Raw genomic sequence first — 13,109 nt, 5'->3', positions numbered from 1 at the left:
TGGGACTGGAGCCCCGGGACCTGTCGAAACAAGCTGGCTGCTTTGCCCAAGTTGGGGTGTGGGCAGCACACTTGCACTTAGGTCCAGAGAAACTGCAGCTCCCCAGGCCCCATCCCTTCGTTTGGTCCCCTCTTTGGAGGCTGCTCATCTGCTCAGCCTGAGCATTGGACCTCCCCTTTCCTCCATGGAGCACAGTGACCTTGGCCCCCTCTGCCCAGGAGCCGGGCCCGCAGGGCTTGGCCACAGCTGCACAGGTGGCCGTGCTCTACCTGTACAGAGCTCCACTCGGGTCCGTTCAGCCAGAGCAGCAAGGCAGGCAGAGCACTGGACCCAGCAGGCCATGGGCCTGGTTCTGTTGGGCTTACAGAAGCAGGAGGGCTGTTCTCTCTTCACGGTAGTGCTGGCCCGAAGATCACTGCCAAGCCAGTGTCACCTTTTGGGAACGTTTACTTGCCCTGAATCAGTGGAGTCTCTGAGGGTCTGGAGCGACAGGAATGAGCGGCCAGGAGTTCTGATGGGGAGGTGGGGGACATAGCACTGCTTAAATTAGAAGCAGCAGTTGGGATGGTGGGGCGGCTCAGTCTTACTCCTGTCAGCAGGGAGACGTGAGATGCCATCCCTGCCACTTTTCTGCACGGCTCATCCCAGCAGCTGTAATCCCTCACTCAGAGGTGGTACCATCTTGCACCAAAAGTATAGGTCTGTTTGGAGGAGCCCCAGGGATACTGCAGGTGAGACCACCAACTTTGTGGTCCTTGCGTTCCTGTCCCCCACGTCCAACTCCCCAGCTTGTGGTGGGCCCAGCTGCAGGGGAGGCCTGGCCCTCCCGTCCCATCTTCCTGTCTGGGAGGCAGCTACGAGAACCCCGTCAGGCCAGGCTGTGCCGCTACTACCTGGAGGAGAAAGGGGCAAAAGGCAAGACGCCAAAGCTTGCTTAAGATGTTTCTGTGTTTGGGGTGGGGTGGGTGGTTTTATTCTTCATCCAACTTGGAAGTGCCTTCAACATTACCCAGGAGCCAGATGGGATCTTCAAGCGTCAGATTTACACCACAGCACGGAAAAATGGTTCTAGTTCTGAGATGAAAATCATTTTTGAACCAGATAAAAATGATCCTTGGGGAGGATTAGTGGAAGAAAGGAAATAGGTCCCATAGACAGACTTGATAGGAGGGTAAGAAAGCAAAAATGGGAGGAGAGCTAGCAGTTCCCATAAGCCAAGGGTCCTTGGCCCTCTTGTCCAAGTGACAATCACATTCACACTTGACGTGTTTTGTATTTTTTAATAAAGTTTGTAATCCAATGGACACACAAAACAAAACTGCGCTGAGAAAGTTTCATAAATTAATAAGTGTTAGGAAGTTGGGGGAGAGGTCAAGGTCACAGGAAGAGGGGAAGCCAGTCTTTTTGTACAGTCTTTTTGTGTGTGTGTGACACTTCCAAATTGCAGGGGCGGGGCCCGTGCTGTAACGAAGCACACTTATACAAATGAGTGACAATACAAAGTCTGAGTATGAAAATAAGATTTTTTCTGAAAACACATTTTTGGCACAGATTAAAAAAAATGTATGTCGGGGAATTTGATTTTTTTAAGTCAGTATTATATATATTTATATATATTATATATTTATATATACACACATCCCAAGTTCTGCATATTCCACCGAGAAAGAGAGTCCTTCCGTTTGCTCTTTTCTGATTGTAAACTGTACATCCTGGGTGATTCTAAGATGATGGAGGCAGGAGAATTAAGAAAGGTGACACATCCAGATGAGCAAGGGGAAGGGTGGGGTGGGGACAAAACAACCCAATGAAATGTTCCTTGACCCCGAGGTTTCAGCAGAAGATCGAAGTCCTGCGTGAGAGTCCACGATGTGTGTTCACATACACCAAGACATCCAGAGCATCACAGCCTGTCTTCACTGTGCAAAAGTCCAAGTCACTAATTTAGTGCAAAGGCAGTTCTGTTTTGTTTCTTAAAAACAAAAAAACAAAAACAAAAACAAAATCAAGATCCACTGCCCTGTTCCTTTTCTCCAGAAAGAGGAGAGAGAAACCCAGCCTCAAGGTGTCTGCAAGTCCATCGGTTGGTGATCTGTCCTTGGGCTAAATGTCATGTAAACATACAAGTAGCAGCACCACTGCCCAGAGGGGTCTGTCCAACTGAGCCGGGCGGGCGAGCAGGAGGGTGAGGCTGGGCGTCTGGCAGTGGAGTCTATCCCCGTCGGCAGCTTCTTCCTCCACTTGGCTGGGTTGTCCTGTGGGATTTTTTTCTTTCTCTCTCTCTTTTTTTTTTTTTGCTGCAGAGCCTCAGGAAGATACACCAAGTGGTAACCATTCAGTGGCTCACACAGAGGCAATGACAATCATGAGGTGGGGAGAAATGTTGGAGATGCTGGCCAGGAGGTCAGGGGCCAGACGGGACAGGTGACTCTCAGAGAACTCACAGGGCGGGAAGATCTGCAGCACATAGGCAGGCTGGAGAAGGGGACGAGAGACAAAAATGGGACCTCCTGTCTTCACATCACCCACCCCACGACCAGTCTTCCCTTAAACATTTCCAATCAGGGGCCCTGTCTTCACATCACCCACCCCACGACCAGTCTTCCCTTAAACATTTCCAATCAGGAGCCCCAAAGAAAAGCCCAACACAAAGAGCCAGGTTGAGTCAATTTCCCAACCAGCTAACGTCACCAAGACTTTGTCTGCCAGAAGAATCCAGGCATCAGGAGACTAACATGAACTAACCCCTGGGAACCTCTTCTATTTCATTAAGCTAAAGAAGAACCTCTGCTGTCTTGGCTGTCCTTCGACTGTCTCCAGGATGGGCGATGGCAGACCGCCTGCTGTCTCTATCCAGAATGCCCCTTTGTCCACCTCCTCTGGGACACTTTCCTGGACTACTCTAGTTGGCACTTGGCAGCCCACGGCACCAAGTCAGTCAGACCACCTGACCAGCCCAGACCAGCCCCACCTGTGTGTGTGCGGAGGCAGGATACTGGGCACGGGGCTCACCTGATTGGAGCCAGGGTTCGGAACGTTGATGATCCCTGCCGCCTGCTTGGCCTGCAGATACGTGATGAAGGCAGCCTTGAGGGACTCAGTCTGGCTCACGACGTCCTCTTGGTCACGGCCACAGGGCAGAGCCAGCAGCAGACAGTAATCTGTCTCCACCTGGGGCAGAGGCAGCCATCAGTGATCAGTGCCACCTCACAAAACAGCAGCCCAGGAAGAGTCACAAAAGCCCCCACCTCTGAGATGGTGTTCAAGTCCACCCCCGTATCTGCTGAGTGAAAATAAGCCTGGTCTCTGGGTCTAGAAGCACTTCACACCCAGTGGAGACAGAACATTCCCTTTACCATCCAGTCCAAGAATGCCATGACTGCACCCCATGCTGAGCCAGGGAGACAGGCAGTAGGGGCCACCCCTTTCCCTCCCTGGGGGTGGGCAATTGCCCACCTGGGCCCAAGTCTTACCGTCATCCTTCGGGCAACACCTTCCAGCTGTGAGGCCTCCAGCCGCATCCTCTGGGCAATCCTTAGTGGGGGTCCTCCTTCAGAAAGGGGCAGGGACCGATGGGCCAGGACATTGTTGCCAGAGACAAAGTGGAGCTGCACAGCAGCTGTGTCATTCTTGAGGGCAAGGAGGCCCTGCCACACGATCGGGTACTTCTGCTTACAGGGAAACAAACAGAAGTGAGCTCAGGGCTGGAGAAGAGAGCCATGCTGGCCATGGCCCTAGGCAGCAGCCTGCTGGTCTAAGTGGGGATCTTAAAGACACTGAACACAGCACAAAGCTCGGAGGGTGGAAGGGAAGGCCCTGCCCGGGCTTACCTTCAGAAGCTGGACCATGTCCACAGGCCTCTGGGAAGTCAAGTGTGGAGAGGAATCTTGTTTGGGGGCGGGCTGGGCTTCAGCAAGTGGCAGAGCAAGTCCTGGAGGGGTGCTGGGGCCTGAGGTTGTCGGGACGAACAACGGCTGCTTTGGGGCAGCCTGAGTGGGGAGAGGTGCCGGGAGGTCAGGCTTCATGGAAACAGACACAGGGGAGGGATAGGAGGTCTGGCTTGTTTCCGCCTGCGCCCTCTGGACCTGAACGTGAGGCTCAGCTGGCCTGTTTGCAGGTACGTTTGGGAGGCGAGGCTGCTCTACTCCCGTCTGGGTCCCCTTCGCCTCCTGGGAGACCGGAGGGATCTTGCCGCTTGCTGGCTGGCCCGGCTGGCCGAGCTGGGAGGGCTGGCAGGGCTGCGTGGGCTGGGCAGGCTGTGCGGGCGGCATGGGCTGGAGAGGCTGTGCAGACTGCGCAGGCTGAGCGGGCTGTAAGGGCTCGCCTTCGGGAGCGGGGCCCTGGGTGTTGGGCGGGAAGAGAGAGGGGCAGAGATTCAGTTATGCACGATACCCTGCCCCTAGTCGGCCAGCCCTGGGCTCCCAGGCAGGTCAGCTGCGGGGCCTCTCCTGTGGGCCAGGCCCCCAGAAAGGACTTCACCCGGACTGACATGCTCTTGGGCATTCAGGATTGAGGGTTCTGGTATAAGCAGGTCACCTGTTGCCCACCCCCCACCTCTCCACCTGTTCCCACAAAGAACTCCCTCCATGTCCCTGGCTCCTTGTGCTATGATCTGATCCCTTCATCCCCAGATTTAGGGAGTTCCTCTCTAAACCCACAAAAACAACAACGTATTTTTGGGACCTGGCACCTCCGGCACTACCTGGACCGGAAGGCAGGTTTTTGGTACTCTCACCTGAGCAGGGGCCTTGGTCCGGGAAGGCAGGCCAATGGAGGCAGCAGCAGGAAACTGCGTGTGCGTGAGCTGAGCCGGGCCGTGGTAGGTGCGGATGTCCCCGTACCTGTACTCTTGAAACAGCTCCCCGCTGGAGTGCACGATCTGCACCCCGTGAGTCACCACCACAGGCGGGGTCAGGGGCAGCCCCTGGAGCTGGTTGCTGGGGGTGACTGTGAGGATGCGGGCCTCACTGTGAGGGGTGGGGGCAGGGGCAGCTTTGGCATCTGCCGTCTTGGCAGCCTCTTTTCCTGGCTGCTGAGGGGTCTTGCTGGCTGGTGGCACCTTCACTACCCCATCTGCCGCCCTGGGCTGCTCGCTGACGGCCGTCACGTGGGGATGTACCATGATCCTCACGTCCCGGGGCACGGTGTATGGGTGCAGTCGGTACTCAGACTGCATGACCAGCACCTCCGACTGCACAGGGGCTGTGGCTCGAGCAACAGGGAGGTGGTAATGCACCTCTTCCTCCGGAGGGTGCTGGGAGGCCAGGGCGGGCACACCAGCTGTGGCTGGCTGGGGGGTGCCCGCACGCTGCGGGGCCCGGACCTCTATCTGCTGGGGCTGCAGGGGTGCTCGAGGAGAGTGAAGAGTCTCTGGCCGGATGCTGTAGGTGATGCTGGGCAGCGTGGGCGTGTTCATCCTCACCTCGCCCTGGGACAGGTGGCTGAGGGACACAGTCTGGGTGATGCTGTGGGGCGGCATGATGACAGACTGCTCTGGGTGTATGCTAGAGATGAACTGAGGCACAGGAATGCCTGCAGCCAGCATTACTGTGGCGTTAGTGGAGAGGGCAGTGGACGTGGTGCTGCTGGGTTGGCACGCCCTCGGGAACGGGGATGGAGCAGGCCCACTGGGTCGAGGGGAATGAGCATCTGGCTTTGTGGCCGCCAAGTGGGAGACAGTTCGATCAGTTGGGGTAGTGGGCCCCGAGGTGACGTGGTTCACTTCTGAAGGCAGTTTGCTGGGCAGAGCAGGGGGATGGTGGGGTGTAAGAGTGGACCCCAGGTTAGCCGGCTGAAGGACCTTGGTCTCTATTTTGAGGGTGACGGGGTCAGCAAGCTTTTTGTTAGTGGTGACTATGCTTGGGGTGAGGACCAGCTGGTTGTGAACCAGCACTGGGGGTGTGTTTATGCCCTGGGTGAGGACCTTCACCGTGCCGCCCTGGGTGACAGGTGTGGACACAGAGAGGTGAATGGGCTCAGGCTTCTCCAAGGACGGACGATCAGCTTTAACAGATGAAATCACAGGAGATGCGTTGTACGTCTGGGCAGTTAGCACCAGAGTAGAATGGGTGGCCACAGTTTGCGTAGCCTGAAGGCGCCTGAGGGCCTTTGGGTGGAGGCTGCGAGGGCGTGACAGAGTCTGGTTTGACCTGGGACTTGGATACCGACTGCTGAAATTCAATGTCCATCGCACTTGCTGGGGGGATCTGGCTAATCTTGGCACTGATCCGCTGTGGGCCTTCAGTCTTCTGCCCTGAATAGCTCAGGAGTACCACCCCTTCTGAAGTGTTCACACGCAGCCCAGCGCCAGAGCCAGTGTCTGCCGGACGTTCGTCAATCACAGACATAGACCCCGGGTGGAACCGACTGTTGTCAGTAGCACTGGGTCTCTGTTTGCACTTTGATGGTGCAATCACTGCCCCCGCCACAGTCACTGCACCCGCTGTTGTGGCAGTCACCCCTCCAGATGCCGAAGTCACCGCACCCGCTGTGACCGTCACCGCACCTGCGCTGGCGTTCACTGCGCCCGTGGCAGCATTCACTGCACCTGTGGCGGCGTTCACCACACTGGTGGCGGCGTTCACTGGAGTGGTGAGGACATTCACTGGCCCCGTGAGAACATTCACTGGTCCCTTTAGGACATTCACAGGGCCAGCAGGAGTGTTCACCAAGCCTTTCAGCGTGGCCACCGAGCCCTTCACAGGGCCTTTCAGTGCATTCACTGGGCCAGTCAGTGCGTTCACTGGGACCAGGGAGACATTGACCAGGCCGGTCAGGGCACTCACCAGGCCAGTCAGGGTTTGTGGAGCTGGTTTTGCCAGAGTTATCTTTTGTGAATTCTCCAAATCAATGCTGACAGGCATTCGGCTAATAACAGAAGTAATTTTGGGAGCAATAACTGGAGTAACCTTCTCTTTGTCAGCAGCTACTGGAACTTCTGAGGCCTGGGTGTCGGAGGTGTTAGTTACTGGAGCTGCTGGTTTTTCCTCTAAAAGCGGCTTTTTAGATTCCACTGGAGGGGGCAGGGTCTCATGCAGGCAAGGGGTGGCACTTACAGGCTCTGCAATGGCAGTTGTGACACTCGTGGAAGTGACGCCCGTAGCAGACACGTACTTAGGGTCCATGAGGATCTTTCTCAGCGTGCTGGAGCTGGTGTCGATGTCAGAGGCCTTTGTGTCTGGGGGAAGAGCTGGAGATGGGGTGGACTGCGCCCGTGGCTCCTCCTGCCTTGTGATCCACTCTGTCACCTTGGGAGGGGGACTCTGGTGTGGGACACCCCCAGCAGTAATTGGGGGTGGGAGCTTTGCTGCAGTTACAGAAGGAATTGTGGGGGTGGGCATGCTAGAGTCACTGGGCGGGGTCACTGGGTCACTTTCGATGATGGAATGTACCCTGAATCTGGCTTGAGGCTCATCATCCACAGGGGCTGGCTGTGAGGGAGGGGGAAGGTCTGGGAGAGCAGATGCTTTGGTTGGAGTCTTTTCTTCAACACTGCTTTCTTGGGACAAACTTTCCATGGATGGAGTCTTGCCTGGGTCAGAAGCACAAGACTCAGAGGGAGTGGACTGGGGCCCGTCACTCTGCTTTTCCTCCTGTGGAGTTTCTAGGGGCGGTATCGTTGCCCCCTCATTTGCAGCAGGGCTCTTGCTTTGAACTTGGTCAGGTTCGGAGACATGCGTCTCTGCGGCGCCCCCCGTTTTCTTGCTTGTATTCCGTTTGCGGCGTGATCGACTTGTCTTCTGGCGCCCTTTGTCTTTCCGAGCAAGAGTCACTTCTGCCTCTTTTGATCCCTTGGCTTCTGGCACTGGGAGGGAGGTTTCGCTGCCGCTCTCTTTGGCTTCCTTGGTATCTGCTGGGCCCACTGTGGGGTCAGGTGCACTGCCTGGTGGCCTAGAAGACTCTGTGGCAACCTCAGTCTCTAAGATGCCAGACACAGCCTCATCGGTCTCGGGCTCCATTCCTTCCTCTGGAGGCTGCAGATCTGTCTGAGATTCTGCAGGGAATGGTGGAGGTGCTGGGAAGTTTTCTGGCTCCCCAGAAATGTCATTTATGATGGAACCAATGGCTGCAGCCAGCTCTGTTTCGCTGGCTTGGTGTGCGGGCTTGTCCCCATCCTCTGTGGAGAGGCCCTCCGGGGCATCTGTGGCTGCCGCCTTGAAGGCCGCGGGGGCTGACGTTTCCGTGAGCTTCTCGATGTTCTCCACGGCCTGCTCCAGCTCCATCTGCTTGGCTAACTGATTTGCTTCTGGGGATGGCTTAGAGGCAGACACATCTTCTTCCTTCTCTGGTTCCTTGCCCAGGTCAGCTGGTTCACTGTTCAACTGCGATGATAAACTACCCTCCTTTTGAGGACTCTCGCTCTTCTCAGGGGAAACTGCCACGACCCCAGCTTCCTTTTCCACCGGTGGCCCTGCAGGGCCTGCAGCCACACTGGGACTTACAGTGGCTTCCAAATTTTTCAGATTTGCAGATTTGTCCACCGCTGACCTAGAGTTCCGAGATCTTCCTCTCTTTGACTTGGAGTTTTTCTCAGGGGCTGTTTTTTTCTCCACCACTTCAACTGGGGGGGCTTCTGGTGGATTCCTGTCTGTGCCAATTTCTTTTTTGTCACGTTTCTGTTCACTTCCTGCTTCTTCTTTATCAGCCTTGGATTTTGTGTTATTTTCTTTCACGTTTACTTGGGGACCCACCTCAGTGGTGGCCTCAGGACGTTCAGCATCAACTTTCGGTTCATTTTTCCCCCTCTTCCCTTGTTGGCCACCAGCAGCTACTTTTTGGGATCGGGGGGATCTCCATCCCTCGGCTGGTTTGACTGTTTCAACAGGTTCTTTCGCCTCAGTCTCATCATCTTCATCAGCTCGACGGCGTGTTTTTGGAGGCCTTCCCCTCCGAGGGGTGGTGGGAACCACCGCAGCCTCCTGAAGCTCTCGCTCCAGTCTCTTCCTGGTCACTCGCGGTTGCTCGACGGGCTCCTTGACTGGCGAGCGGCTCTCATGGTCACCCATGGTCGCGTAGACACTCCTGACATTCCGGCGCCTGGTCCGGCTGAGGGGCAAGCTTGGCTCAGGGTGTTCAGGGTCCGCAGCCATGTTTTTAGAGGCAGTCCTTGTAATCTTCTCTGCCTCCATCTTCAATTCTAAAAGCTTCTGTGCTTCTCCCCGAGGAGAATTGGACCGCTTGAGCTTTTCCCGGTCTATCCTCTCACTCTTCCTCGTGACTGGCTTCTCCACCATACTTGCTGCAGCTGCCTGAACAGGGGTCTTGGAACGTTTACTTTTGTTTGGCTTTTTATCCTTTGCGGCAACTGGAGGGTCAGCCTCTGCATCTTCAGGAGCCTGAGGCGGAACCTCAGGAACAGCTTCAGCTTTTGGGTTTGCATTAGGTTCAACATTCGCAGCTGAGTCTGGCTTTTCCACTTTTGGCTCATCAGCTTCCTCAGGCTTCTGCGCTGGTTTTGAAAGTGTTTGGGAACTGTCAGGTTCTGGCTCTACACTGCTCTCTACCTGGGAAAATGAGGCCCCAGGAGTTGGAGGCTTGGCGTCCAGACAAGGCAGGTGATCAACTGATGAGCTTTCTTCAACAGCTAAAGGAGTCTCGGCGACATCTTTCCTGGTGTCTACTCCTGGGGGCAAGTCTGCCTGTTCAGGTTGCTCTGCAGTGACAGGAGCCAGGTCAGATACAGGTTTCGCTTCTTCTGACACAGAGTCTGGCTCCGTGGCCTTCTCTTCTGTCACCGAAGGCACCTCTCCTGTTTTTTCACCAGCTGTCTTCTCCAGCGATGGTGATGCTGACTCTGGGGCTGCAACTGTGACACTCGGAGGCCCCGTCGAAGATGGAGTTTTCAGTTCTGACTCTTTATTCTCAGGAGCAGATTCTGGAGTCTTGGGGTGATCCTCTGTATCTTCCTGTTTCTCAGCCTCTTGGGGTTTTTGGTCTTTTTCTTTTTCTTTCTGTTGCATCCGTGTGAGTTCCATAAATCTGCTATGGAAAAGCACTACCGGCTCTTGGATCAGATCGGCTGTGCTATTCACTCCATCAGATGCCTGCCTCCCATATAACCTGCCAGAAACGAGGTCAGGTTCTTCGTCTTTTCTCTCTAGATGCTGTAGTCGCTTGGAATCTTGTTCGAAGATTGAGCTGTGTAAAAAACGAGAAGCAAATAATTCTTGCCTTTCCTGTTCTTCTTCTTTATGGTCATCTTTTTTATCATCCATTTTTCCTTCTGAATCAGTCCGAATTTTCTTCTTTTTCATGTACCAGGATGGAATAGGTCTTGGAGCAGAGTCAACCTTTTCTTTATCTTTGTTGTTTCGAAAATTAGCAAATCGCGAGTCCCAGTCAAGAAAAGACCAATTTTCTTCTCGGGATGAAGAGAGGGATTTAGCTCTTTCAAGCAAAGCCTTGGTGTCTGGGGTGATTGTCTTATCCAATGCAAAAGAATAAAATTTGTTCCTTTCTAAAGAACTGGAGAGTCTTTCATCTCTCTCACGTAGTTTGTCTTCTCTGTCCCTCAATAAAAAAGACAATCGAGAGCTTTCATATAACGCAGAGGCTCTGGGAGAGTGAGATTTGTGTTCACCATCCTTCATCAGAATCAGAAGGCACCTCACCAGGTTCCAAGTCACGTACAGACCTCTTTCGGAGGCTGTCTCTCTTAATTATGGTGTTTGGGAAACTCACATCGAATTTGCTGGCATCTTGTTTCGTTTGAGAGTCCCACCGATTTAGCTCATCTTCAGAATTCAAGACAGATAGCTTTATTTTAGCCATGTCTGCCATCTGTTCTCTCCTGCTAGAATCATAAGGATTAAATTTTAAGGACTCTTCCCTGACTGTTATGTTAGAATAGGGGAGACTTTTTTCATCTACTTTAGGAGACCCTTTTAATGACATTAGCCTAGGGGAGCCAATGGGGTCATCATCTTCATGGAAGGAACCATGTCGGATACTAGGAGAACCACCAGTTCTTTCAGAATCTTCACTGATTTGGCGTGAACTTCTGTAGTTCCTCTCTCTCTTAGTGCTGATGTCAAAATCGACGTGGTCCATCCTTTTCTTTTTGCTGGGAGGAGAGTCGTCAGTGACATCCTGAGGGGGTTTGCCTACCTCATGAACAAGACTACGTCTTTCATATTCATCCACATCCTTTTTAGGACTGCCGAACTTTTCAGACTTGGCTATTTCCATCTCCATCTGCTGTTTTCTACGACTCTGCTCCATTTGTTTTCGGTAACTCTGCGTGTGATCAATATCTATGCCAATTTTTTCTTCAGTATTTACTGAATGTGGTTTCTCTTGGCCTGATTTACACTCAAGTGTTTCATCACGAAGACTGCAATAGTTTTTCCTATTATCTTCTCTGTCTGGTCCTTGATCATCTAATAGCTGCAGCTGTTTGAGCTGTGGTTTGGAGGGAGTGGGTTTTTTTGGCTGGATTTCTTGGTTTTCCACAGATTCACCTACTGGTTCTCCCAGCCTTGCTTGTAGGTCTGAGCTGGGCCTTGAGCCAGTCGCAACAGAAATACTGGCAAGCTCCTGACAGTCTTTGGGGCTGGGAACAGCATTAAGTCTGTCTAGTTTGATTTTTTTAGATTCTCTTTTAAGAATTTCTTTCCTCACAGGCTTTCTTTCAGACTCTCCTTCCCTCAGCAGAATGACATCTCTTGATATGTCAGGCTGCTTTTTTAAAAGCACCCGAGCATCCTCCATCTCTGGACTACTTTTCTTGACTTCTGATTTTTGCCTTTCTGCTTTCAAACTGGAATCTGCAAAACGCCTTTTCCTTGCTTCCAGCTTCTCCAGATCCACAGCACTCACCCCGTCAGCACTCTGCTCTGGTTTTAGGTGCTTCCTGGGTTTAGGCCTGCCTTCCTTATCTGCCACTTCTACGTGGCTTGAAAGCCCCTTTTCCTTTGGCATTTTCATCCTAACAGATTCTAGTTTCGACAACTCAGATTTTGCAGGCTCTGTTTGAGAGACCTGAAGTTTCTGATCTAGGGCAGAAGACTTGACAGTGTCATTATCAAGCTTGGCTTTTAACTTTTCCAAAGGAGGGTGGTCAATAACTTTCCCCTCTTTTTCTTTCACTCGAGTCAAAACCACACAAGGCATCAGTTCCAAGCGGTTTTTTGCTACTCCTTCTTTGTCAGCTTTCTCTCTGCTCAGTTTATTTGAACTCCTAGATTTTTCAGGACTCTGTTCTCTCTCGTTTTCTTGGTCTGTTTCTGAAGACTGAGAACTAGGGGAATGAACTTTTCCTTTTCGTTTCTGCTTGTCAGTTTTATCCTTTTCCACTTTTTCCTTCCTTATTAAGCGCCTCTCTCTTTCTACTCTCTCAGAATCAAAAGTTCGTTCTTTATCAGTCTTTTCATTTTTTGTATAGCGTTCCAAACGAGGCTTGTCAAGTTTCTCATATCTTGGAGGGGAAAGTGAGCTACAGCTTCCACTCCGGTCCGAGGATCGGCTGTAAATCCTCCTCTCAGAATCACTAGGCAATCTCTCTGACTGTGAGGGTGATGCTCCAGGACTCTGTGGGCGTCGCAAGTGCACTGGACTCTGACTGCGTTCAATTGGCCTCCTCTCGTGGTCTCTGTCCCGGTCAGACTCAAATCTTTCACGTTCTCTTTCCCGTTCCCTTTGCCTGTAACTGTATTCCCGAATATCTTGTTCATAAGGATCATTTCTGTAATCCCTATATTCCCGGGGATCATCATAATACCGTGATTCATAGTAGTCTCCTTGGTAAGTTTCCCATTCTGAATAAAACTCTCTCCCTCGAGCTGGATAGTCCCGTCTGGAATCCTCAGGATATGTGCCTGGAGTACGAACATTCTCATAATATGTACGATCTTGGCTATAGTCGTAAGATCCCCTTCGTTCTTCTCTGCCAAAAGACAAAAAATAATTTATTTGTTTTGTTTCCTCATCACTTACACATTAATCATACATATGAGATTACAAAGTCCAGCTTCAAAAAGTCTTTGCCATTATTTAACTATTAGACCTGCACTGTCTATACCGTAGCTACAAGCCACATGTGGCTACTGAGAATTTGAAATATGGCTAGTCTAAACTGAGATGTAAGTATAAAATACACACTGAATTTGGTA

The 13,109-nt window shown here is 52.5% G+C and overlaps 1 protein-coding gene across 1 annotated transcript in view; it reads right to left on the bottom strand.

The window, feature by feature from the left end:
• Positions 1 to 1,581: 1,581 nt before the first annotated feature.
• SPEN (spen family transcriptional repressor) overlaps positions 1,582 to 13,109 on the bottom strand; it is a 76,030-nt gene continuing 64,502 nt past the window's right edge. Inside the window, 7 exon segments of the mRNA XM_032495259.1 lie at positions 1,582 to 2,475; positions 3,013 to 3,171; positions 3,474 to 3,668; positions 3,831 to 4,340; positions 4,736 to 6,076; positions 6,078 to 10,583; positions 10,585 to 12,883. Of these exon segments, the coding sequence (XP_032351150.1) occupies positions 2,344 to 2,475; positions 3,013 to 3,171; positions 3,474 to 3,668; positions 3,831 to 4,340; positions 4,736 to 6,076; positions 6,078 to 10,583; positions 10,585 to 12,883 (9,142 nt within the window). The 3' untranslated portion in view covers positions 1,582 to 2,343.

This window comes from Camelus ferus, chromosome 13 (genome assembly GCF_009834535.1).
Source record: "Camelus ferus isolate YT-003-E chromosome 13, BCGSAC_Cfer_1.0, whole genome shotgun sequence".
Taxonomy (NCBI): domain Eukaryota; kingdom Metazoa; phylum Chordata; class Mammalia; order Artiodactyla; family Camelidae; genus Camelus; species Camelus ferus.
This window is presented reverse-complemented; position numbering and strand designations above follow the sequence as displayed.